The sequence below is a fragment of the Apis mellifera genome, linkage group LG13 (genome assembly GCF_003254395.2).
Source record: "Apis mellifera strain DH4 linkage group LG13, Amel_HAv3.1, whole genome shotgun sequence".
Taxonomy (NCBI): Eukaryota; Metazoa; Arthropoda; class Insecta; order Hymenoptera; family Apidae; genus Apis; species Apis mellifera.
The window spans coordinates 10,179,956-10,207,179 of NC_037650.1; the positions used below are offsets into that span (position 1 = coordinate 10,179,956).

At 34.5% G+C, this 27,224-nt stretch overlaps 2 protein-coding genes across 4 annotated transcripts in view; one reads left to right on the forward strand and one right to left on the reverse strand.

Annotated features, from left to right (window-relative positions):
* For (cGMP-dependent protein kinase foraging) overlaps positions 1–7,820 on the reverse strand; it is a 79,874-nt gene extending 72,054 nt beyond the window's left edge. The window contains 4 exon segments of one of the 2 annotated variants that reach the window (NM_001011581.1): positions 6,851–6,862; positions 6,865–6,953; positions 6,956–6,982; positions 6,985–7,395. In NM_001011581.1, coding sequence (NP_001011581.1) covers positions 6,851–6,862; positions 6,865–6,953; positions 6,956–6,982; positions 6,985–7,110 — 254 coding nt within the window. In that variant the 5' untranslated portion in view covers positions 7,111–7,395. 2 annotated transcript variants of the gene reach the window in all.
* A 10,094-nt stretch (positions 7,821–17,914) lies between these two features.
* The window catches only part of LOC724120 (paired mesoderm homeobox protein 2B), a 61,735-nt gene continuing 52,425 nt past the window's right edge, over positions 17,915–27,224 (forward strand). The window contains exon 1 of one of the 2 annotated variants that reach the window (XM_026444767.1): positions 17,915–19,163. The gene's annotated coding sequence lies outside the window, so the exon portion shown is untranslated. Of the gene's footprint in view, positions 19,164–25,312; positions 25,719–27,224 lie in introns of those variants that run through there. The other variant, XM_026444769.1, reaches the window with a different exon arrangement.

Genomic DNA, 27,224 nt, shown 5'->3' on the forward strand with positions numbered 1-27,224 from the left:
TGTTCTCTTCGATTACCTGTCCTTTCAATACGGGTTTCGCTTCGTTGCGTAAAAAAGAGAGAGAGAGAGATAACTTTCTCAATAAAATTAATACATTGTATATATTTATTCGTAAAAACAATAATTTATTAATTTTAATTTTATCGTAATTTTTATTACTTTCTTATCTCATAAGAATTCTTCGAATATTTATTTATTTATTCATCATTGATGATTTATAAAATTTACGAAATATTTATTGTAAAATAAAAGACCGTTAAATCATGAAAAAAATCACGCTTCGCGTACACATGTAAATTATGTAAATCAACGTAAGTTTAATTAACATACTTCGATTATAATGGAATAAAAAAAAAGGAAAAAAATATGTTAAGATATACGAGTTCGGCAAAAAAAAAAACTGGTACACAGCCAGTTTTCTTTTCAAAGAAACCTGGATAAATAATTCGAGAAATTAAAAAAAAAAAAAAGAAAGAAAAAGACAAATTTAACAGCCTCTCTCCATGCTTGATTTTTCAAATTTTATTTATTTAAATTCATTCAATGCTACCCAAAACTTTTTCTCCCATGAAATATTCATTCCCCGTTTTCCCCTCTTAACGTGTTCTTACATCATTTTAATGAAGTTTCAATGGAACATCAACACAGCGGTTATAAAATGTCAGGATTATGCCGGTTGGTACGCGGGCTTAAGCCTGTGTTGAAACGGCGAGGATAGGATGGCTGCCTCGTTTTATAAAGAATCGATGGGAATCCGGCACGGTGAAAGTGCGTTTTCAGAAATATGGTGAAATCCTGGCTTTTTTTTTTCTTCTTCTTCTTTTTTTTGTTGCGCGACTTGCAGATTCGATCACGATGCATCGAACGCTTCGCGAGATTCGATTCTTCAAAACAAATTTGCCTTGTCTTTACGTGTTGTAAGTTTCTCAGGAGAAGAAATATTTGAGTTGAAATTGTTGAAGAATAGGTTGTGGTTTTTTGAACACAAAATGATTCAATGATACTTTTTACCGGTTATAAAACTTTTTTTTTTTTTGAATAAAATTATTTTATTCTCATCTCTGAATTGAAATTTTCTAAAAATTTTTACAGGAGGAGTGTAGGTTCTTTTTTTTTTTTTTTTTTTTTTAGAAAATAGAGGTAAAAAGAAACGAGGGATTATCGAAAGAAATATCATATCGTTCTTAAACGCGATTATCAATAATTTATTGAATGTATCAATGCCGATTGATCAAGAGAAAAAAAAGAATTATTTATTTCTAATCATCTTATTAAAAGATATAATTTACCTAATTACGACGATGATTAAGTATTCACTTAGTTTGTGCACTTAGAACAGAATCGCTAAGAAATACGTTAGTTATGCAAAATCCAATATCTACATGCAATTTGCACAATTAATATAATTTTATGCAAACAGGAAATATTTCTTCTTTTTTTTTCTTCTTCTTCTTCTTCTTTTTCTTTCGTTTAATTGCGTATACAATTTTTCAATATTTAAGTATACATTTATATATTTTAGAATTAGATTTTAATGTTTTAAAATTTGATTACAGTTGCTATTTTCGTGTTATAGAATTACAAAGATATAAGTAATGATCGATAATCAATGACTAAGAACTTTATTTTCGTCGCGTTATATCTAATTTAAAACAAGATTGTAGTGATTTAGATTACTATTTATGAAAACTTATGAATTATTATTTTTACAGCAAAGCTATTGCAAATATCCTTCTGATAAAATTTATTAAATTTTAAATATTGAAAATTAAAAAGTTTCATCCAAATAACGATTGTAATTAATTTAATAAAAATTGTGAATTATTAATTAAAAAATAAGGGCGAGAAAAATTAAAATTCTAATATATATATATATATATATATATATATATATATATATTCTTCAAATTAAAAATCACAATCACTATAAAAAGCACAATAAAAATTTTTAAATCATGTATTACCTAAGTGACAAAGTTGTAAAAAGTAAAAAAAAGATTAAAGTTTTAGTTGGGCAGTAAAAATTTATGTCGAAAGATTTTTCTACTTTTATCGTTATAACTTAAATAATGAATTCGAAGACGCGTCATATCCGAGATGTGTGACTTATAAAAATAGCTGAACAAGCTGCCATTTACAATCTGCATATTGCAGAATGTAATGAGATTCTATTCCCTTTACGAATGTGTGTATGTGTGTGTGTGTAAAAATTGCACGTGTGCAAAAATCTTGACTATCGTTCGATGAACATTATAAATCAAATAAATTTCCTGTTCGTTTTTCTTTATTGTGATGGGCGATCATTTTAATATGAAAGATATATTTTGTAATAAAAACTTATAATTATCGTTTAATTTTTTTCTCAAAAAAAAAAAAAAAAAATGACGAAACAATCGTAGATTACGTGTATAATTATCAGTACCGGTTTTATATAACTTTTCTAACTAACATGTATTTCCATATATTTTATTATCGTAGTTATTTTTGGATCATTTGATATTATTGCCAAAATAAACTTCATCGATAATATGTCATAATTCTATTTTTAAAGATATGCAAATTATTTATTTTTTTACACCGATGATAACTTTTTTATTATTTTTATTGCATTCTCAAAAATAAGACAAATCTTCTTTTTCAGGCAATCAACAACTGCTACTTTTCGATTAAAATTTTCAAAATTCAAAATTTTCCCTCTTATTACATTTCAATTTGAATTTAAATGAAAAGGAAAAATAAAAGAATTAAAAATGAGGCTTTGTTTGAATTATTAACTGTTTGTATAGATATATTTATACTTTTTTTTTTTTGTTTGATTTATTTCAAGGAATACTGTTATAAAAATAAGTCAATTATAGAAACAAGTTTTTTTTATTCCTATGATGATAAAAATGGAAAAAAAAAAAAAAATCAAATTGGAAGAAAAAAAGAAATGTATTTATTTTTCTTATTGCGTAAATATTTGCAAGCGCATCTTTTTAAATTGAATCTCGATTGATCGTATAATACATTCCTTATTATTATTCAGATAGAATAACGTTTAGAATAACGTTAAATAACGAAATAGTCGATTTGCATATTGAACGCAGGAATAATCTGCCTCCTCGCAGAATAATTCGACTTAAAAATAAATTTACGACTGTTATTCATTGCCTGTGCTGCCCACGCTCCTTGTTTTCCTTCGATTTTAAACATTTGTGTAAACAAATTAATTCGATACCATTCCGGCACAGACTTTTTTTCCTCGTTCGATAACGGTGTAATTAAAATGCTTTTTTTTCTTTCTTTCTTTTTGTTTTTGTTTTTTTTTTTTTTTTGGATATTTATTTGATATCATTTGTTTCTTATGTGATTTTTACAAAATATTTATATTCAGATATGTCTCGTTTAATGAAAGATATCGAGAATAAATAGTAATAATTGTTTGAAAAAATAATTTTTTATTTCTTCTTTCATACGTATAATCTTGTATTATATGTGTGTACAGTGAATATTTCTGAATAAATTTCAATAAAAGAAAATGTTATTTCAAAGCTAAAAAAAAAAAAAAAAAATGTAAGTAAACCTTTTTAAAATAAATATAAAAATATTTAATTTCTATTTCTTATACTTTGTATCATCATTTAATATTCCATTGCAGAAAAATTTTTAATATGTATATATTTTTTATTCCTGTATAAAAAGGCAGAAAAAAAATCTTATTTATTTACATGATTCCTTAATTATAATTTATGCTTAGCATTATGAACTTTGTTTATGTGAGCCAATAGAAGCCAATTTATATTGCTGTTTAGTATTCATGAATAAATAAAATTCTAATGAATTTTATATGGAATTCCAATTGCAAAAAAAAAAAAGAAGAAAAAGAGATGAAAATAAAATTATCTTTTTCTCGTAATTTCACGCAACAGGAAAAGATTATAAATTAAATTCTATTTTCTTTTGTTATAATACAAAAACGCACAAGAACTCAGCTTCAGTGAACTCACGTGCAGTGATTTTGGGACGATTCAAGGTCGCAAAATTACGATTAATGTAAGAACGATTTTAAAATAGAATAAAATTACCGAAGTGTAACCATATCTTATAAATAAAATACAAAGAGAACCAATTTATATTTTTGTAGATAAATCTTTTCTTTTTATTTATTTTTTCTTTTTATCAAAATACATAAAACTCAACCTTGAAGTAACATCGAAAAACAAAAAAAAAAAAAAAAAAAATTATCATTTTCTAATATTAGAAGAAGGAAAAAAAAAAAAAATTAACGAAGAAACTTTTTGCGTACTTAAATAAGTCTTGTCCATCGATTTCAATATCTGTGCATAATTATTCTAATGATTTTAGCAACAAAAAAAAAGACATATACAAGAAATATTATTTTGTAAAACAATCAGATTTATAAATAGCTTGTAATTGTGGATAATAACATGGATTTATAGATGGAATTATTTTTCTTATCATTGGAAAAATAACGGTGTTAAGTAATTTCGAAAATATTTAATTATGATACGTATGTATGTATGTATGTATGTATATATGTATGTATTAATCTCGTTTAATGTAATTTAAATATTAACAACATAATAACATTTTATATCTCATATTAAACAGATCAATTTAAAAGAGCAATACGTATTTGGAAATCTTTTTAAAATTTAAACAATCATATTTATGAAAATTTTTTAAATTTATAGCAGAAATACAATTTAACGTTTCTAAATTTCAAAATTTTGAGTGACTATTTTACATTTCAGTGCTATAAATCGTAGAAAATTTTTTTTCTAAAAAAATTTTTCTCGAAGGAGATTTATAACATAGTTTTGATTACATAAATTATATGAAATTTAAATGTTCTGATTAAAAAAAAAAAAAAAAAAAAAAAGTATGTATATTTTTTTCTGAAGAATTTCAAAGCATATTTATAATTTTATGAAATCACATGGTTGGAAGACAAGTTTATTTTGCTAGAATAAAAGATTCATAGCGATAATAATAAAGAATCATATTCATAATAATAGGAATCAACGTAAGTACTCCAATTAACTCGTTGAATAGGCTTTAAATAGGTATTGCTCCATTTAAAATTGTAACATGGTGATATCAGAAGTCAGATTCATTTCTTTACGAGAAATTGTTTAATTTTAAAAACAACCATGTTTGTTTGATTGAAAGTGAAATCGAAATTTAAAAATTATAATAATACATTTATCAATGTAAACAATTGTTGAAAAATGCACTTATCAATTCATTTCATTTACAAATCAGTTATTAATCTAATTTCTATCTTTATTATCTATTCTTTGAATTATACTTTTCTTTTATATCTTAATGATACGTACATCTTATAATTGCTTTGTTTTTTTAATTCTACAAATCAGATTTCAAAACCTTCAAGATTATTAATTATATGATTTCAAGTACTGATAGCAGCATTTTCGGAAAAATTAATTATTTTTAAAATCGATATTTATATAAATAAAATTAAAAAGAAAAAGTACGATTGCAAATTCCAAAAAACAAATTGCTCCAAAACTATATTATTATAATTTTGTCTATTTCCAAAAAAGTAATCATCAATAAATATTTAAAGAATTTAAAACTTACGAAAAATTAGCAAAAATCTCCATATTAATATAAAGAAAAAAAAAAGAAGAAAAAAATAGACGATTTAAAAACGTCAATAAAATTCTCAAATCTAATCTTGGATCGTATTACAAGAAAAAGAAAGAGAAAAAACCAAAAGCAAATTTGAACACCATACGTATTGGATACCATTGATTCGTAGATAACGAATCATACTTGAAGCATATGAAAATAAAGATGATGTCAGACCTCGATAAAAAATAAAAATATACAAAAGTATGAAAAAAATAAAAATATATACTCAAAGTTTAATTATTAAATCAATTACAGGATATATTAACTCGATTCTTATTACTTTCGACAAGGTTACAAAAGCTTTGCCAATCATTTTATGGAGAATGGAAGCGAACAATAAAATGACATGACAAAACATCCGGTCTGAAAACGGTCTGAAAAAGTCGCGAAATATGGCAATGGCTGCGGTGGAAAAGCACTGGTCCGTAGTCACATGGTGAGCACCCAGTGTAGAACGCGTGTACGCGTGTACTCGTCATAATAAACATGTCGGCGATGCGAGTAGCACGATAATATTCTGGCCTCTGTTAAAAATGCGTGAAATTCTACCGACTGTCGCCGAACGCGACCGAACGTTAGTTAGCCGATACGTCACGGGCGTTCCAAACAAACAGGAAAAAAAAAAAAAAAGCTATGTAACTATGCGCGTGCGAAAAAAACGTCAAATGTTTTCGAAAACGTGCTGATTTCCACATCGTTATATTTCCATGTTTCTTTGCGCTTCGTTGAAAATTAGTTGTTAAATCACAGCATTAGATGAAACGCGAACACGATCGAGTAAACACGCGTACAACGCACATGCACACGCATGCGTGGCGTTAAGTGGTTAACCTGTTGCAACTTAATGCACAGCATTCTGTGCTGAGGTGATCGAAATAAACGATATTCCCGTTGTGTGATAACTCGTAACAGGTTGAATCGACTGTGAGAAAACGATGCCGGTAACCCTCTGTAACGCCATGTGACTTGAACGTAACAATGACCAATGATTTTTTTTTTTTAATCCTTGTAATATTACACCATACATTATACACCTCATATTCATTGATATGTATATTTATAGGGATTGGTAATTTTTAAATTGAAACGGACAACTACAATCGATCGGAATACGTTTTAAATTTAGGTTATAGAGGGTTATCGTGTTTAATTTGGGGGCATTTAGAGGAGGGAATCATGTGACACCAACCTGTCGCTCTTGTCGACGATTGTCAGCGTGGCAAGCTCTTGAAGCGGTGGCTCCGCGGAAATTCCCTGGGCCCTTTGCTTCCTGGGCCTGGGTTTCGTCGGTGTCAAGGGCGATTTAAAGGGAAGCACACTGAGAAACTTGTCGAGATGGCTTCGCAACTCTTGTATCTCGGCATCGCGACGGCAGAGAAGCGCCTCGAGCTCGACGATTTTCTCGTCCTTGACACGCAGCAACTCCTGCAGCTCTCGAAGGGTGCCCATCGCTGTGATCGTGGACGCTCCGGTGACGTTCGAAATGGCCCTCTGGCCGGCTGCAGCGACCACGGCCACGGCGCCGTGTGTCGGCAGCTGTGAAGCGTCCTCCTCGTCGGCGAGCCGCTGCTGCGTCGACGAGAAGCACAAAGAGTCGAAGCACACGCGCATAGACACGCAGGCGTCGCCGATCGGCACTCTGCACTTGGTACCCTCGTCCATTCAACCCGAACGAAACTGCCGCGAGAAGAGAACAGGAGCCGCGACGAGAACCACGACCCGGACAGTGCGTCGTCGGCTGCCTCTACTCCACGATTCCGCGCTCTCCAACAGCGGAGGACCAACTCCCGTGACGAGCTTCCACGGTTACGCCTGTCTCGCTCTTCCCCTATGCGCCTCGCTCTGTCCCTCTTTCTCACTCCTTATCCCCACTCTTCCGACCGCGACCGATAGCTTTCCTCGTTGCTCCGTAATCTCTTTCTCTTCCCTTCCCACTCTATCGATCGTGCTCTCTCGTTCTAGTAACGTTGTTTCTTTCCAACCTTACTTGTCACCGTTACCCTCTCTCTCGCTCTCCATCTTTCGTCTCCGTTCCTCGAATCGTCCATCTTTCTTCCCTTGTTACCTCCTCGTTGTCGTTCGTGCTCTTTATTCCTCCTCGATCGGTTATCTTTGTTGCTTCTTTTGACACTTTCTCCCTTTTCTCGTCCTCCCCTCTCTTTTCAACGCTTGCCTCTCACTCGAGCGGTATCGGTGTTCGTCTTACCTACGTGGTATGCATCTCCGTTCCACTCTATTCCGCTCTCTTCTGAAATGCAGCGCGGAGGACTCGAAGTTGGATCGGCTAGCCTCACTTCGCCACTTACGTGTATCTTTTTCTCACTTATCATTTCACGCATTTCCATCTCTCACATTATCACGAGCCTCGATGGTAGTTTAAATTTGCTCTGGGATTGCGCCACGTGCACCATCGGCGCGCCATCTACGACGCACTTCTCCGTCGAAAAGGTTGACACGAACGACTTATTTATCGGCCGTTCATATTTTTAAAATGACTATTTTTAAAAATCTATATCAATTACAATTTTTTTCTGTTTTATTCGTATATGTAATAAAATTATCGTAAATACATATTATTATTATTATTGTTAATTGTAAATAATTGTTATATCGCATTATTATATTTTTACATATTTTTTTCACGATTTTTTTTTTTTTTGACAATCGTTCAATATATTAATGCAAAAAGTTTTAACTCGATCATTTTTCATGTATTAATTATCTCAATTACGATCTTCTGATCTGATAATTTCACACTTTTTTGAAAATTTGCAAACAGCATTGTCTTTTATTTATTTTGGATAAAAATGATCGTATTTTTATAACACATTTCTTGCACATCACGCCACGTTGTGGCTACATGAAATAATTTTCATAAAGTGTGATTATATCTATGTCGGTAATTCAGTGTAAGCATTACCAAGGCTAATAGCAGATTCTGATAATAAAATAAATTAAGCCTTTATAGATATCAGGTTTCTTTATATTTTCTTTATAATGTAATTATACATATTTTTTAATTTATCTTCGTAGTTCAAATTTCATATTCCGTGTAAAAAACATAATTTCTTATGTTATATCAAAATCGATAAAATTAAATTGATATGCCGTATAATTATACATATATATATATATATATATATATATATATATATATATATATATATATACATATCTTTAATAATGCCAATATAAATAACGTGAATCTTTTAATACTTATTTGTCACTTGCATAATTTTATTACAAACCAGATTTATTACTATATTGTTTAAAAAGAGATTAAATTATTTCTGCTAATTTTTGTAAACAGGAAGTGACATGTAATTATTGTGATAGTTTATAAGTTTCATAAAACGCCTCATAAAACTCACGAGTGTTGATCTCGTGGTTTATATGCGTCAGATTTCTAGAGATGACGCCACGTGGTCTGCTGACCTTATTGCATTACATTATAGCAGTTATTTCGATTGAAATGATTAAAATGACAGCGATCTTGCAGCGAAGCTTCGCCATCATAATATATATTTAAATAGTAAGAATGTGTATTTCGTATATAAATCAGTTAATCAAACGAATATACTGCGAGCACCGCTTTATTGAGTATGAGTAGTTGTACTAATGTAAATCGCCTCGACAGATCGTAATTCTATATTATGCATGGAATGGAATTAAACCAATGAAATTTAATGCCGTATTATAAATTTTAAATTTCACAAAAGTTTCTTCATTACGTTCATTTTCTTTTTCTCTTTCGAGAAAATTTTCACTTCCAAAAATTCTCACTTCCAAGAAATGTGTCCCAAGAAATTTAATTCAATTTAATTCGTTTCAACACTTCAATTCGATTTCAACGTCCATCCAATTATCGGATCTATCCTAAAAAAAAAAACCACCCTTTTTAAACGATACTTTTGTATGCATACAAAAGATAAAAAAAAAAGAAAGAAAGAAGAGAAAGATAGACGGAGTTAGATTAAATGGACGAAAATAAATTGGAAGAGACGGGCCCCGGGCGGCCGATCGGGCATTGTCTCTGGCGTCTCGATGACTAGTTACCGAGTTATCCCGAATCGAACGCCTGGAGGGAGAGAGTCCGGCCCGGTAATAGCTGCTGCTCGGGGAACCGTAATGTCATAATAGGATAGCGATGTTAGTAATAGCATCGCGTTGCACCGGCGTAGGCAACCGGCCGATTGACTGGTTCGCGCACAGAGGGGAAGGAGAATGAGAGAGAGAGAGGGGCCCCAATTTGCATCGCATTGCGTGCATTCGTTACGCCTTCGTCCGCGCGGTGGCGTGGCGCGTATCGGCCATCCCGATGGTTAAACCGCTGACGTTCCAGCAATCAGCGCCCTGGGAGAACCGTGGAAACCGCGGAAACCCCTAACTCGATTATCGTTTCCGGCATCGTTATCGTTATTAGCCGCTCCATTGGTAAGCTAACCGGGAAACGGGCTTCTTGGGTCACTTGGTTTTGCTTCTTTTCGAGATAACGTTGAATTTTTTCTTTTTTTTTTTTTTTTTCATTCTGTTCGAGTCGGAGATTTTGATCTGTACGATTTATTTGATTTGATTATTAGCTCGCATTGAAATTATCGCGATCAAATAATCGATCTACTTTTGCTTTTTTAATTTAGTCTTATAATAAAAAATGTGATAATATAAAACATAATATTTGTATGTTTTTATAAGTTGTATATGTTTAATATACAAATAATATATAATATAATAATATATAATAAATGTATATAATAAATAATATATAAATAAATGTATATGTTTTTAAAAGTTTCCATAAAGAGGTAACGCGAATAAACGAAAGTATAGTCTTTATAGAGTAATATTACGTTTTATCTTACCTGTGTTATAATTTTTATGATTAAAGTATCGTAATATTTCGGTAAACTGTATCATAAAACAATTTATTCGTCGTTCAGGCATCAAGATGCCAACAAAGCGACATAAAAATGTAGAAGCAACATCCTTGCCAACCACTCCCCCTCGAAGGAGCGACGCTTTGATCTCCCTCTCGCCCCTTGCCCCACGTCACTCTTCTTCCGGTTCCCTCGATCCATCCGCGCCCCTCAAAATATCAACTAAACGATAACCGTATTTATTATTCATTCGGCCGACTCGTTCGCCGCTTCTCTCGCGGCTCCAATTTTACAGAGTAGTTTTTCAAAGAATTTCGCGAGAGCGTGGCGGCGCATCGCGAGCAGGATGGAGGACGGTATAAGATGGAATCGAGGATGGATCAGAGATATTTCGCGTACGCGAGACACGTGGTAGGAATGGGGCAGGATGAATTTGTAAAAGTTTTGCCTAGTTTTGAAATTACACCACCATCCAAAAGTTTAGAGGAAGTGATTAATCCATTCATGATTGTTATCAAATATGTTATATTTATATGCAAATTTCAATATATTGCATATAGGATACGAAGAAAACGATGTAAAATTAAATTACACATTTCAAGAATGAAACATGTTTTCAAATTTCCCGCGCTCGTTATCATGTGTCGATACAACAGTTACACTCGATCCTTTTTTGGTTTTCTGTTTTTAAATAATGATTATCTTTAGGATAATTAGATGATAGAAAAAATAGGAGAATTGTTAATTTCGCGTAAATTTTTGATGAACAGTTTAACGGTTGAATGACCATTTATACTTTTGGTTATAAAGGCGTTAACAATGCAATGGAGTTGTACTGAAATTACGTGGTTTCATAGTAGAAAAGCTCTTAAGGCCTATCGCCGTCATCCTGGAAATAATTCAATCGTCGCTAGAGGATGGCGCAGTTTCATTTTCGGAATGAAGCCATCGCGTATTATGTTTAATCTTGGCTCGCCTCGTCTTCGCTAACCACCGAAACCGTCTTGGAAAGCTCAACTAGGATAACTAAGATTAGTGTCGTCCTCCTTAGTTGTGTGACAATTCATTCTGTGAAGATATTCGTAAATTGTTTCCATCCCTTTTGTTTCTGATATTTTAATGCTTATTATGCTCGTTGTTTTATATTCATTTTGACCTTTTTTTATATTCACATAGACTTACTTTATTTTATATTAATAATTATCGATGTTCATTAATGTGTGATTGATTATCAGTGCTCAATTTTATTTTATCTTATTTTTTGAAAGAAAGGAAAAAAAGAAAAGAAGAAACACTTTAGCTCTTTAAAAGTAAATTTTGTCGAATGTATTATTTTTTGTTTATTAATTATTAATAGTAGAAACATATATTACTTTCTGAAATTTTTTAAAGGATACATTAATAATAATAATAATAATAATAATATTTAAAACTAATTTTACATGTAACAAAGAGTATTTAATAATATCGAATGTTAAAGGATTAATAATTCATTATATTTGAAACGTGTTAAAGTTTAATGGAATCTCAAAATTAATTTATAAGATTCTGCTTGGAAAATTGGAAAATGTTTAAATGTGGTATAAAATGGAATGAAAATCAACATAATGAATATGAGCATAATATTACAAATTTGTAACTAAAATGCAAAGAGTGAAATTCAATCGTTATAAAATATTAAATTATTATAAAATTTAATTTGGCAAGTTGAATGTTTATAATCCATAATATTACCCATACCTTGAGAAATAGCTCATCTTGATTCACGTACAATTTCTATCAAGAGATTTCACTCTTCTCAATTTTATTCTCAGGGTAATGCTCCCAAGTTTATCCTACCTTTACGACTCTCAGACGTCAATCCGCGTCAGAAAAAGACAGTTTACATCTCTTATGTATTTTTTTCTTCAATTTCTCTTTTTTAAATTTCTACTTACCTCATCAATTCCTTCATCTCTTATTATGCTCAATTTTCTCTTTCCATCTTTCTGCAACTAAAACAAAAAGCAATAAAGTGTAAATTAATAGTTGAGATCAAATATTAATCGTTCAAAAATTAACAATATTTTTAATCGAGTTTACTAAATTTTAAAATAGATAAAAATTAAAATGTGCTAAACTTGACAAAATTACGAAAAAATAAATATATATTGTACGCATACGAAAATTACAAAATGTAAACTGTAAAATCAAATATATCAATTAAATGGTTGAAAACCACTGAAACGGGAACACATAATTCATAAAAACAATTTCCCCGCACATTTTACGCATCTCAAGACGTCAATCCGCGTCAAAAACATCTCGTGCCAACATTCTTCGTGCTCTTTCTTTAATTCCACCTCTCTCACACCCCCTCGTTTCATGCGCCCTTCGAACACCATCACGGCATCGTTGATCCTCTTCCCTCCGTGTCCAAGTCCCCGAGGATGAAGGGATCAGAGGAGAAAGAGATATGGATTGACACTCGAATTCCTTTGGTAAAGGATCCATCCTCGAGGCCCCGCTCATTTTTCTCCAACACCTTGGCCGCATCTTAGATCTAACAAACTGGATTCATCAAATTCGACACCGATCGTCCATTCACCCTTTGATTTTCCCTTTGCGAATCCTCGCGTTGAAAGGAAGGGTATATCCCGATTTCGAAATTGCCAATCTTTCCCGCGATTGTTTCATCGATCGACCCATTTACGTGCAAATATTTTTACCACGTTGAAATCCTTCGAGTGTTTGAAAAAAGGAAAAACAAAAATTCTGAAAAAACAAATCAATTCGAAAAAAGAATGGAAAGAAAGAAAGAAGGGAAAAAGAATCGATCGATGGAATATCGAGCTCCCTTTCAACCTGTCAACTTTCTCGGGTGTTTGATACAGTGACACGAGAAACACCGCGCTAAATCATCTGTCGCCCCCCTCCCTCTCCCCCGAATTTACCCCTGCACCAGTGGCGGGAACCTTAAGTCTCGACCTGTCTGTCCGCCGTCACTCAGAGCCACGACCCTACGTGGCTTTTCACCCTCGAAACATCGCGTTTACGCCTAATCGCATTTCACGAGGGCAATTTATTAAAAAGACACTTGTCTACGCCGACAACTTGACTTTAATAGCGATCCTCGAAACGACGATCTTCCTGACCTTCCTCGCAGATTTACAAATTAAAACGATCGTATCGACGGATAATTCGGAGCGAATTCGAAATATATAAATATCTTCGAGCTTGAAGAAAAGAAAGAAAGAAAAAGAGAAGAAATTCTCGCGATCTAGGCGCGGTGTCGGCGAATAAAAACCACGGGGACAAAGAGATTCCGCGCAGAAGTGGATGGTAAAAAGGTTGACCCAATAGAAGGGATTATTGCGCTCGAGCCGAAGTCGAAGGGGGTGGATGAAAGGTTGGTGGAGGGAGTGGTTGTGGTAAGTGAAAAATAAAAATAACGAGCAACAAAGCAGCCGAGCAAGTCGATCCGGCGCGTTCGTGGAAAAGAATTTTTCCACCCTTTTCCATCCTCTTTCCCATCTTTCCACAGACACAGAGCCGGGCCACCAGCTTCCAACATCCACCACCACCACCACCACCACCATCAACCCATAGCGCTACCAGCGGTGGTAGCTAGATAGATCGCCTACCTACCACCACACCGCCGCCTTTTGCCCTTCTTCGCTCTCTTTCAACCCCCCGCCAACCCCTTGGCCAACCACCGGCACACAACCATCCAGCCAGCGAAGGCTGGCTGACGTTCCCGCAGGAGGAACATGGCTCCCAGGCAGGATCCATCCTTCCAACCCCTCCCGTTTTCTCCGACACCCCCACCCCCGCCGGCTGGTTGGCCCCTCGTTGCATTTTAAATCAAAGCCCCGGAGGTAACGCAATCACCAGGCATCACGACGCTTCCACAATTTTCTACTTTAAGCTACTTTATGTATTAGTACCCCCTCCCCCACCCCTCAACCGTCTCGCTCTCTCCGCAGTTGGATCCGCAGCAACCCCTCCCTCCCCCCCAACCTTGCCTCGAAAACTACGTCCATCTCGCGCTCGTCTCCTACAAGGCGAGCTCCACCAACCAGCCAGCCACCCCGCGCTCCTACATTAGCCATCTCTCCCATCTCCTCCTCCTCCTCCTCCAAAGGCCTCGCCTCGTTCGAGAGAGTCTCAGTCTTTTACACTCCGACGGATGCTCCAACAACCACCTCGAAACACCCCCCCGCCGCCCACCGCGTAACGAGGTTATTTTATTAAACAACCTCCGCAACCCGCTCGACGACGCTGCTGGAATTCTGGCTGGATTGGAAGAGAAGGGAAGAGAAGGGAAAGAGGTGGTCTCGTCGAGGTGATGGGCAGTTGATGGGGGTTGATGAGAGTGGAGGGTAAGATCGGTGGATATGGATACAGGAAGCATTGGAATTGTCGAAGCTAAGTTCTGAGGAAGGATTCGTGGGTATGGCTAAGTCTTATGTGAGCAAGGATGTTGGATAAGGTTTCGTTTGGATTGGTTTCTCTTTCTTGTTTGATGGAGTGAAAGAGTTTGGTGAAATTTTAGTTGAATGAGTTTTACGAGTTTTACGATAAATTAAGGAAGCAAATTTTTTTCATACTTTACTACGTTCTTTTCTTGTTTTGGGCAAAAGCGAAATGATGAGGAAGAAAATCATGCTGCCTGTAAACGGGGAGGAAAAATTGGGAATAGATAAATTGGATATTTCGAGTAGTAGAGGCCGGTATCAGAGAGGGTGGACAAGGGGTGAAATTCTCGGCTAGTTATATACGCGGTGTATATATAGGTGTTCTATACGTGGTGTGTAGTTCGCAAGCATGGAGTGGTGTAATCTAGTCACCACGAAACGCGATTATTCTCCTAACTCGGTCTCCAGCTCTTTCTATCCCTGTTCCCTCTCTCCGAATTCCGCCCTTCTGTGTTCTTTGATTGCTTCCATCCTCGTTTCCCTTCTCGTCTACTCTGATTATTTACTTTTGTTTTCCGTCTATAGCCATTTTACACATCCAATATTAATATTCCATTTATCTCGATATCTTTTCTAGAATTTTCTCTAAAGTATTTCAAAAATTTCATACCTCTCTTCTCTTATCTTTTTCTTTTTTTCCTTCTATTTATAATCGATCCCTATGCATTGATTTTACTCGAATTTTTCCTCTTTCCTGTTTCTTTCTTTTCCTCGGTGTCTCGCGTTTACATCGATGTCGTCTTTCCTTTTTTTTTATCCTATGAGCTTTCGAGCATCAAAAATCTATCCCCGAAGGGTTGGAAGAATCAAATGGAAAGAGAATATATGGACACGGATAAGCGCGTGCTCCGACGTTACCATTTGACTCGAAACCTCGTCATCGTGCACGTTTCGAACCGCTTCTGCCGGCGGATGTACGGATCTTGGATACCCTTGGCGAAGTGCGATTCGATAGGGGATGAAATTGGAGCCGATCAAGATTGGGGAAAATTGCAGGAAAATCGAGACCGTCCGATTCCTTGTATCAGATTTTATAGACTTCCCTTTCTCCTCCCCTGTCGCGGCAACTTCTATTCACCTTCGTCTTCTTCGACTCGGTTCAAGCTTGATTTACGATCAGTTTTTCGTTCTTTGAGAAGAGAATACTCGGTATTATTTTCAATTTTGAAGAATTCGGGTTTTCGGTCCACATTGACGATTTATTGAAAAATAAAGAAAGTGAAAAAGTTGAAGAACGATCGGTTATTTTACCATATTGTACATTTTAGAAACCAATAAAACCTAATCAAACGAAATCAAACAGAGTCAAACTAACGCTCCAACAAGCTTTTTTCTACTAAAGAAACTCGGATTCAAAAACAATTTGTTGAAAAAATTAAAAGTGAAAAAGTTGAAGAACAATCAGTTACATTTTTCTTTATCTCGTTGGAACAAATCAAACTTAATCAAACAGGATCAAACTAACGCTCCAACAAGCCTCTTTCTACCAAAGAAACTCGGATTCAAAAACAATTTGTTGAAAAAAATTAAAAGTGAAAAAGTTGAAGAACAATTAGTTACATTTTTCTTTATCTCGTTGGAATAAATCAAACCTAATCAAACAGGAGCAAACTAACGCTCCAACAAGCCTCTTTCTATCAAAGAAACTCCGATTCAAAAACGATTTGTTAAAAAATAAAAAATTAAAAGTGAAAAAGTTGAAGAACAATCAATTACATTTTTCTTTATTTCGTTGAAATAAATCAAACCTAATCAAACAGGACCAAACTAACGCTCCAACAAGCCTCTTTCTACCAAAGAAACTCCGATTTTTCAAAAACGATTTATTGAAAAATAAAAAATTAAAAGAGAAAAAATTGAAGAACAATCAGTTACATTTTTCTTTATCTCGTTGGAATGAATCAAACCTAATCAAACGAAGTCAAACAGAGTCAAACTAACGCTTCAACAAGCCTCTTTTTACCAAAGAAACTCCGACTCAAAAACGATTTGTTGAAAAATAAAAAATTAAAAATGAAAAAGTTGAAGAACAATCAGTTACATTTTTCTTTATCTCGTTGGAATGAATCAAACCTAATCAAACGAAATCAAACAAAGTCAAACTAACGCTCCAACAACGCTCCATTCTTTCCACCAGAGAAACTCCAATTTAAAAAAAAAAAGCTCTCTTTCTTTTCTCATTCCAAGCGCAAAAATAAAACAAAACAAAACAAAAAAAAAAAAACAAAACACTTCGAAAAAACTTCCAAGCGGAAGCTTGTCCAACCCCAAAGAGGCAAACGTTGTTCAGAGCCGTATACGTACACACACACACACACATACACGTAACAGGCAACCTTCTTGTCCTTATGTCGCGAGTTGTCCGAAAGTCCAGCAGCGCGCACTGAAGCCAAGGAACATCGTCCAAGAAACGAGGAGAGGCCTGAAGGAGGATGAACGTCGCTGTGTTTTCGTCCTCCCTCCGGAACGAGGCTGTCTCACCCTCTCCCCCCGCCCCCAACAGTTGAAAAGAGACAAGCACGCGAGTAAGGGTCGAGGTGGAGCGCGTCTGATACACACGAGAGAATCACTATGGACGAGGGGGTAAACACGATTTACACCATGACGACTATCGCCTCTCTTCTCCCTCTCTCTTCCTCTCCCTCTCTCTCTCTCTCTCTCTCTCTCTCTCTCTCTCCCTCTGCTCCAAAGTGGCTACGCGCGTAGGGTGAGTTACAACACACGGGGAGACACTCCGGGTTGCCTACGGTAGGGATGTTTGTCGTACGCGTTATTTGGCCAATAAAACCACGTGGTGAATCCGCCACCCCCGCGTAGACAAGCGGCCAAGACGAGAACAGGCCGGATGGTCGAACAGAGACGAGGAATCGCAGACCACGCCTCGAGAACCGCTCGACGCCTGCGTGGTTCCGCCTATCGAACACGCTTTCGCTGCCTGGACGCCGAGGCGACACCGTGAACGACACACAATCCAGCTCTGGGATCCTCTTCGTACGCGACCACTCCGCTTTTTCGGCCAACTCGGTCTCCTCTCTCGTGGATCATAGCCTGGTGCCGGATCGACCAGCGCAAGTGCTTGGCCCGGATCTGGGCTGGAGAAATAAGGGGAATTAACGAGGAAGGAATAGTTTCGAGTGACGAAGCAGGATTCGAGAAGAAGAGAACTGGAGAAACACACGTTGACACGGCAGAGCATTCGAGGTGTTGAAGAGTTGAAGACGTGTTTGAATTTGACGTGTCAATGCAATGCGAGGGATCTATCTATGATTAAGGAGTTGACAATTTGGAGAAATTTGTGATGAAAGTTGTTTGAGGTGTTCGAAAGAGTTGTTGGGATTTGATCGTTGTGGAGTTTTGTCGATAAAGGAGGCTGGCTAATTGGAATTCGTCATGTGAACGATCGAGAGTTTTTTTTTTCTAGATTTAAAAGTGACTTGAACATGTTTGAAGAAGTATCGATAGGTTTGGGCAGGAAAGAGTAACACCGGTGCACTACTAATGGATCCTTGCCTTTTACGTTGATCAACCGAGATTCAATTCTACTGTTTCGAACGTAAAAAGGGGAACAATCTTCCTTTAACAATATAAACTGTCTGCCATGAGTACTTGCCTCAAAGTTAAAGAATCCCGTCAATCAAATCTTGGACGAAACGTTCTCGAGATTTCTCACGAAAATTTACAATGACTATTAGAAAGAAAACCGTGTGTTAATCGAACGAAACGCAATCAACGATTGGACCAGTGTTTCTGAATCCAAAGCAAAAGGTAAACTGGTACAAAACTGATGTTTTCAAAGTGTGACTATTGAATGATCGATATTCAGAAGAGGAGGGGAAAAAAGCTGGTGCAAGTGTTGCAAAGGAGGGCGCATAGAGTAAAGATCTTTGTTGTGTTCAGTGATCGAGGAGGAACAACTGTAAACGAAGTTTGAGGGAGGAAGAGGATCCACGTTTTAGATCGTGGATCTTGCGATCTTGCAGGAGGAGAAAGGTTCAGGGGGTCGAAGGTGATCCGCGAGAGTGCGGAGGAAATCGAGAAAGTGTTGTTCAGCCACGAGTCCAGGATTCTCACCCCCGGAGGCGGTACCATTTCGCCCGGGGGCGCGGGGCCGCCCGCGAGCCCTTCTTCGGGACACTACCATCCACCCACGCATAGTCCACCTTTGGTCAAGGTGAGCGATATTCTCCCCACTTCGAGCGTTCTCAAATCCTCTGATTTTTCACGAATTCTTTGCTTTCCAAACACGTCTTTAACGTCTTTTCATGAAAAAGATTCTCGATGAAAAATTGTATTTTTTGTTTCAATTGTTAAATAAGATTTTCGCATGATTTTTATCGTGCGAATAATTCTTCTACTTCGTATTATTGTTAGGCAAAATTGGAGGAAGGAAAAAGAATTTTAGCTTCGAGGGATATTTACAATCTTTTCGAATTGGTTAATTGATTAATTTAAACGAATTTTTATGGATTAACTTTGTATTTTGCGGTTCGTTCTTTAATTTGAGCGAAGGTATTAATTCACAAACGGATTTCTTTCAAGCGACAACTGCTTTGATTCAAGCTCTAATATACCAGTTTGAACCCGGTATAATGGCATTTGGTTATATTTTCAATTATGCTTGATGGGCTGCTTGAGAAAATTGGATAATATTCGAAAGAATCAAGTGTTTCAATCGTTTCGGTACAATTGTAATGATAGGAATTGTTAATGCTGTATCTCGATCTCTATGCACTTTAATGTAGATACTTGTAAATTACAATCTCCGATATTAAGTGCAATTCCCTTAACTTTGTTATCATCACTGGATTGTATATATTCATGCAATTAAATATATTTACGTTAAATTTTTATTTCTCTGGGTGTAATAATAATAATAATAAAAAAATATTTAAATAAGAGGTTCTTTTTTTTTTTTTTTTTTTTTTTTTAAATATTTTACACATTTTTCGTATACTATACGCATTCCGTGCGTTATTGCAACGTGTAAATATTTGCAGAAAAATTATTCATGTTCCTGTTTCGATACTGGCATTGTGATAAAAAAAAGAATTAATGAATTTCGGTAAAATATCTATATTTTTATAATTTTGTGAAATACGTATATTGTAAGTAAAAGAATTAAATATCTGTGCAGCCTAGGATTATGGCGGATCCGACGGATCCCAATCTTGATGTTAAATCTCAAACGATTTTATCTCGCTCGAATTAGATATTGTATATAAATGAATAATTAATTAATTTAACGAATAGGTTAGAATAATATTTAACAAAAATTAATAATTATTTTTTTTTTAATTTTCAATGTTAAATTGTGTACATTTTTAATAATTTTAACCATACGTATAATAAATTTATTTGATAGATTTTTATGAAATCAATATTTTAAAATATTTTCACTCTATATATTTCCCCAGCAAATATACGGAGTGATTTTTTAAAATTTTTACACTTTCCTCGCGTTTATTACTTGTCAACACACATTTCCCCATTCAATTTACTGAAAATGTATTAAATCATTGATATTATTGATGAAAACGCAACGCAAAATGTTTATCTCTAATATTTGAAAATTTTGAAACCTCAATCCTCGAAAACCTCAATGCTTTGAATCTTTGAATATTGATTTAACTATTTTAAACACATATCAATTAAACCGTATTATATTTCTACCACTCGTTCAATAATTATTTATACGATATCTTTTTGATACAAATATCATTACAGTAAATTAAATCGCAAGTACGAAAGTATTATTATTTTTTTTTCTACTTAAAAATCCTACTCTAAGACTTTAAATAATTTCCCTTTTTTCTATCTGAATTTTATTCCCACGTGTTTCCAAACAGAGTTTCACGAAAATAGATAGAAATCAAGTGTAATTGTTCAATTCAATTTTCCAAGCAAATCGGTCCTCGAATGAACGCGTCACGATATTCAAATTTACCGCCATTCGTGTATACAACATTTGATCGGTCGTTCGTGTAACTCATTCTTCGATGCATCAACCTTTTGTAATATCCTGAACCTCACCAATTTTTCTTGATATAAGAAGAATATTTAAATTTATCTATTACGATAGAAGCAAATTAATAATAAAAAGCTATCATTAAATAATATTATCATTAAGATCAATCTTTTCATTGTAATAGCTCACCAATTTTTTTTGATATAAGAAGAATATTTAAAATCTATTACGATAGAAGCAAAAGCTATCATTAAGTAATATTCATTACGATTAATCTTTTCATTGTAATAGTTCACCAATTTTTTTTGATATAAGAAAAATATTTAAAATCTATTACGATAGAAGCAAAAGCTATCATTAACTAATATTCATTACGATCAATCTTTTCATTGTAATGTCTCATCAATTTTTCTTGATATAAGAAGAATATTTAAAATCTATTACGATAGAAGCAAAAGCTATCATTAAGTAATATTCATTAAGATCAATCTTTTCATTGTAATATCTCACCAATTTTTCTTGATATAAGAAGAATATTTAAAATATAATATAGAAGCAATTAAATTAATAATAAAAACCTATTAAGCATATTAATTACGAGAAACAGGATTAAAAACGATACTTAATTCTACAATCATTTCTTGATAGATGAAATAGAAAGAATAGACAATACAGATATTTGACATTATATCGCAATATAAATCAATCAGACTGCAAATTATTCGAATATATAAAAAAAAAAAAGAATTTAAAACAACTGATCCATCTCAATCAATTTCCCTCCCCGCCAATTCCTCTACTTCCGGAATTCCTCTGGCTAGAGGGCGTCAGTGCGGCGGACATAAGGTAGCAAGCGCAGCCATGGGAAACGGCTGCCGCCTCTTTATGGTCACGTAATAACCGGCCATCCCGTTGAGGGAGGATTTTTCGCGAGGAGAAGAAGTCGAAGAACGAGCCGCGGAAAGAGGTTGACGATGATGGGTATAAGGGCGGCTGTCCGTGCTCGTTTTCGTCAGTGGATCCCTCCGGGGACTGCGAGCTGTCTGCCGTTAAAGCCTCCGCTGAAGAGGCCGGTCTGAACTTAACGCGATATGATTTTTACCGAATGATTCTTTTTCTCGCTTCTCCAACAATATTTCTTCGATTCTTCTCGTGTCTTTATTCTCACTGCCTTGGCTCTCTCTTACGACAAACCACATATATCGGGTGATAAACGTTTCTCTAAAAGATTGTTGATTTTATTTCATTTGGAATATTATTTTTTTTTTTTTTGAAGAATCGAAATTACGATGTATTTTCGTGGAAAATTTTTATCAATCCAAGACTGGATTATTGGATTACGTTAGTTGTTAGTTTCATTCAGTTGTTACTCGGCCAACTAACGAGTTTATGTGACATTTTATGCGTCTCCCCGTTAATGGTCGCGTTATTAACGTCGAGAAAGATGACGAATCTATTCGAAACTATTTCTTATATTGCGTGATATTGTTTCCTCCAAGTTTTCTTTCATCTTTTCCATTTAATAATAAACGGATAACAGAGTTTTACTTGCAAATCTCATAGCTGTGCACAGATATACGAAGAATAAGTTTTTAGGGATAATATTATAATAATATTAAGTTTCAATTTTTTTTTATTATCAATTGGAGGGAACGGTGAAAGGTGTCGATGCTAAAGATTAACTTAAATGTTATAATATAACATATTAAAGTTATTGTCAACAAAACATTATAATAGGGACGGGTTAAATGGTTCAGTGTAATTGATGGATTTAATTGACATGCAGACTCAAGCTGACAGTCCGGTATAAATATAAATTGTGGCTCTATTCGTTAAATAGAATATTCAAGGAAATTAAGTACGGCGTTGAAATCGATTAAACAATTGTCCTGTTGTTTAACAGATTAAAATCCTAACGTCGTAGCGAATTAAAACGAATTGACATTTTATGTCAGAAGTTACTCGAACGAAGTTACTTTCGTCTCTTCCTTTATGGGTCACGCGATTTAATAATAAAAATTCAATTCAAAGTATCAAATAATTTCTTCCTTTCCCTTTCCTTTTTTTCTTCTCCCTTCCCTAATCTGAATTTAAATTCTTTCTACTTTTGATCCTCTTCTAAATAAAGTAGATATTCGAATATCTACTTTGCCCTGTAAATAATAACGAATATTTCAATGTCAAATGTCTTAACTCTGATCTAATTTATATTTTTTTCTAGAGTTACTTGAAAAGATACGATTATAAGACTTTCAATCTAATCAACGCAGAGCCAAGATTCACGACTGACAGTAGATATGATAATTCAGACTTTCAACGTAATCAACACAAAACCAATTCACGACTGACAGTTTCTACTATAAACAAAGCTTGTTTCAACAATTCTTTGTTGAAAATCAAAATTTCCTCCAATTGAAATCGATGAAAAGATTTTTTTTTTTTGGTTTTACTATCGACAATAGGTTGGAAACGTGGAAGGGCCAGCGCGGCCCTGCCAGCACGCGCGCCCAACACTTTCGCTCTGATTAAGCTTAATTCATTCTCGCGACGAGAAGAGAAGCGTGGAAAGGAAGAGAGAGAAAAGGAGGGGAACGGGGGAAAGAAGACGTTGCAGTAAAACGGGCCAACGCAGGCCGAACCGGCGCGGCGGCTCGCGCTGCGTCTGCCGTCCAATCCTGCCAACTTAACCTCATTAATAAATTAATTAGATATTATTGTGTTGGCAGCCAGGGCGGCAGCTGCGGGCCACCCCCCCTCCTCCGCATCCTCCTCCTCGCTCCATCATCTTGGGCCCGCAGATGATGCCTCAGAACGCCGCTATATATACGTATAAATGGGGGGGTCAAGACCTGTGACGTCATGTCTTTTGCTACGATCACGCTTGCTTCGTGATCGAATATACCCGCACGTTTTTTCCGTCCTCTGCCTCCGGATCGAGACCCTCCCTTCGTTACCTTCATCCTCCGTTGTAAATCACAACCCTCCCCCCCCCCGATCTATCTTTTTCTAATTTCCTGCCGTGCAATACCCGATAAATAACTCGCCGACCCTCCCCTTTAACACGAAGCGAGTTAAAAAACAAAGAATTCGAATTAACTTGACGAACCGATGATTCTTTTATTATTTCTTGGACCACTTTGCAATCCTAGTGGATCGTGGATCGGGTTTAAAATGTAATTCTATTGATAGGATAACAAAAATCTGTTTTTCTTTCCTTCAAAAAGGAAAAGAAAAAAAGAAGAAATTAAAATTAGAAAAAAATTTGAATTAACTTGATGCTTTTGGACGAATATTATTTCTTGGATCATTTTGCAATTTTAGTGGATCGGATATAAAATATAATTTCATCGATAGGATAACAAAAATCTATTCTTCTTGCCTCCAAAAAGGAAAAGAAAAAAAAAAGAAAAGAATTGGAATTAAGTTGACAAACGATACTTTTATTATTTTTTGGACCACTTTGCAATCTTAGTAGATCGTAGATCGGGTATAAAATATAATTCCATTGATAGTATAACAAAAATCTGCTCTCTCTCTCTCGAAAAAGAAAAAAGAAAAAAAGAAATAAATTAAAAATTAGAAAAGAATTTGAATTAACTTGACGAATGATGCTTTTATTATTTTTTGAACTTTGCAATCCTAGTGGATCGTGGATCGGATATAAAATATAATTCTATCGATAGGATAACAAAAATCTGCTCTTCCTTTCTCCAAAAAGAAAAAGAAAGAAATTAAAATTAGAAAAGAATTTGAATTAATTTGACGAATGATGTTTTTATCGGATATAAAATATAATTCCATCGATAGGATAACAAAAATCTATTTTTCCTCCCTCCAAAAAGGAAAAGAAAAAAAGAAAGAAATTAAAATTAGAAAAGAATTTGAATTAACTTGACGAACCGATGATGCTTTTATTATTTCTTGGACCACTTTGCAATCCTAATGGATCATAGATCGCGTATAAAATGTAATTCCATCGATAGGATAACAAAAATCTATTTTTCCTCCCTCCAAAAAGAAAAAGAAAAAGAAAAAAAAGGAAGAAATTAAAATTAGAAAAGAATTTGAATTAACTTGATAAACCGATGATGCTTTTATTATTTCTTGGACCACTTTGCAATCCTAGTAGATTGTAGATCGAGTATAAAATATAATTCCATCGATAGAATAACAAAAATCTCCCTTCCTCCTTCCAAAAAGGAAAAGAAAAAAAGAAAGAAAATTGAAATTAGAAAAACGCATCAATAGTCAGTCAATAGAAATTTCAATTGCAATCATGTACATAGAGAATCTAAAGAGAGAGAGATGTTTAAAAATTCCGTCCAACGGTCGTGTTATATTATCGTTTCTGAGGGAACCGGAAATGGTTGGAGGACTCGTGTTACGACTAAGGTCGCGATAACACAACGGATCCTATCGAAGGAGTTGTCGCGGCGGTGCTCATTACGGGGTAGAATGGCGACTGGTAATGACAAAAAGCACATGCAGCATTATCATTGCGGAGTGTATGGCATTAAGCTGTAGGGGGCCAGGATTAGGATGTCAGCCATTACCGCGCGTCACTGACCGTTTATTCTACGCCGTGCACGGTGTGGTGACTTCCTCTAGACGCGTATGTATGCCTACATAACCGGAGGATGAGGACACTCGCGAGGTCGTGAAATCTCGTCTCGTGTGCGATTCACCTTTCTATATATGATAACTGGGCCATCTTCTACAATTGGACTAATGTTATTAACCCATTAAGGATCGAGTAGTGAGGTAATATTATTTTTTCTTTTTTTTTTTCATCAACGAGTAATATGAAACGAGAGAAGATGGGCAGAAATCGAAATTGAAATTTAACGATTGATATTAAAAAAAAAAGGTTAATATAAGATTGTTGGAAATGTTTTTTTCTTTTTTTAATTAATATCGTATATATTTTATTTAAAATTAAGTATTGTGTGTATTTCATTTAATGTTATCAATATAATATTCGGGAAGAAGAGGAGAATGAATTTAACAATCTTTCGATAAAAAAATGTATTGCGATGAATGTAACATTATTTTCTAGAATCGTTTAAATTTATTCCGCCGACTCAACACCGCAATGACTAAGCGTCATAAAATATCAATAAAATCCTTAAACGATCTTCATTGGTAACTGTGAACTTGTTTTAACTTCGTTTAAAACGTGTGTATATTTAAAAAAATATTTTCCAAGTAACTCATTTTCAATTCACTTTGTCATCAGTTGCTGAAAAACTAGTTACGATGAGATTAATGAATTAGTTATTCACCATAAATATTCACAAACTCGAAATATTCACACTGGAAACTACTGCTACAATGGCATAAAGAAATTATTCTCGATTAATGTCTCAAAGCAAAACTGTCAAAAAAAAAAAAAATTGCTAAAAAAATCACACTGTGATTCAAAGATCTAAAGAATAATGAATAAAAAATATGCTACAATAAACACGTTTAAAATATTGATAATTATTAAGAGAGATACTACTATACCAATTTCTCTTCGTTGTATAATCGATCGAAATATTTTTAAACATTTAGATTCCGTAGAGATTGAAACAAATAACGAAAGTTTGTATACAAAAATTTCATTTCAAGCTTACTTATTAAATTATATTAAGGGATCGAAGTTTGGATTAGAAGAAACGAGATGGAGAGATAGAGAGCTTCGCCTCTGTCACCGCTGTGCGGCGCTCCATGTCATTCTATCTCCGTCTCGCTTCATCATCCCGCTTGAATTGCTCGATATAACCAACATTTTTACATACATCGATTTTTACGTTTCCTCTCGTCGAATTTTATACTTTTCCAAAAATATTTCCACGAACGTATCGATATATCTTTGTGAAATCGGATATAATTTACTCGAAATGTAATCCAAATTTTATGCATATCCGTTTATTTACACGAATTAACTAATTTTAGGAAACAGAACCATTTCCATTCTTTCTTCTTTTCTCTTCTGGGCAAATTATTTTAATAAAAGATAAATACGTAGAAATTTTATATATTCATAAGATTTCGTTCGAGTAATAACCGTTGCAAAATTGCATCAAACGATTAATATTTTAAACGAGGCGTGTAACGAGAGAAGAGATGGAAGGTAGAGAATAAAAAGATAATATAGGAGAGGAAAAAAAAAAAAGAGGAGGATCGATCGAATTGCAATTATCGATGAACCGATGGGAAAGCACCGTGAAGCTTCCTTTGAAGGCGATGTCGATTAAAAGTAACGCGGTTAAATAGCAATCTGCT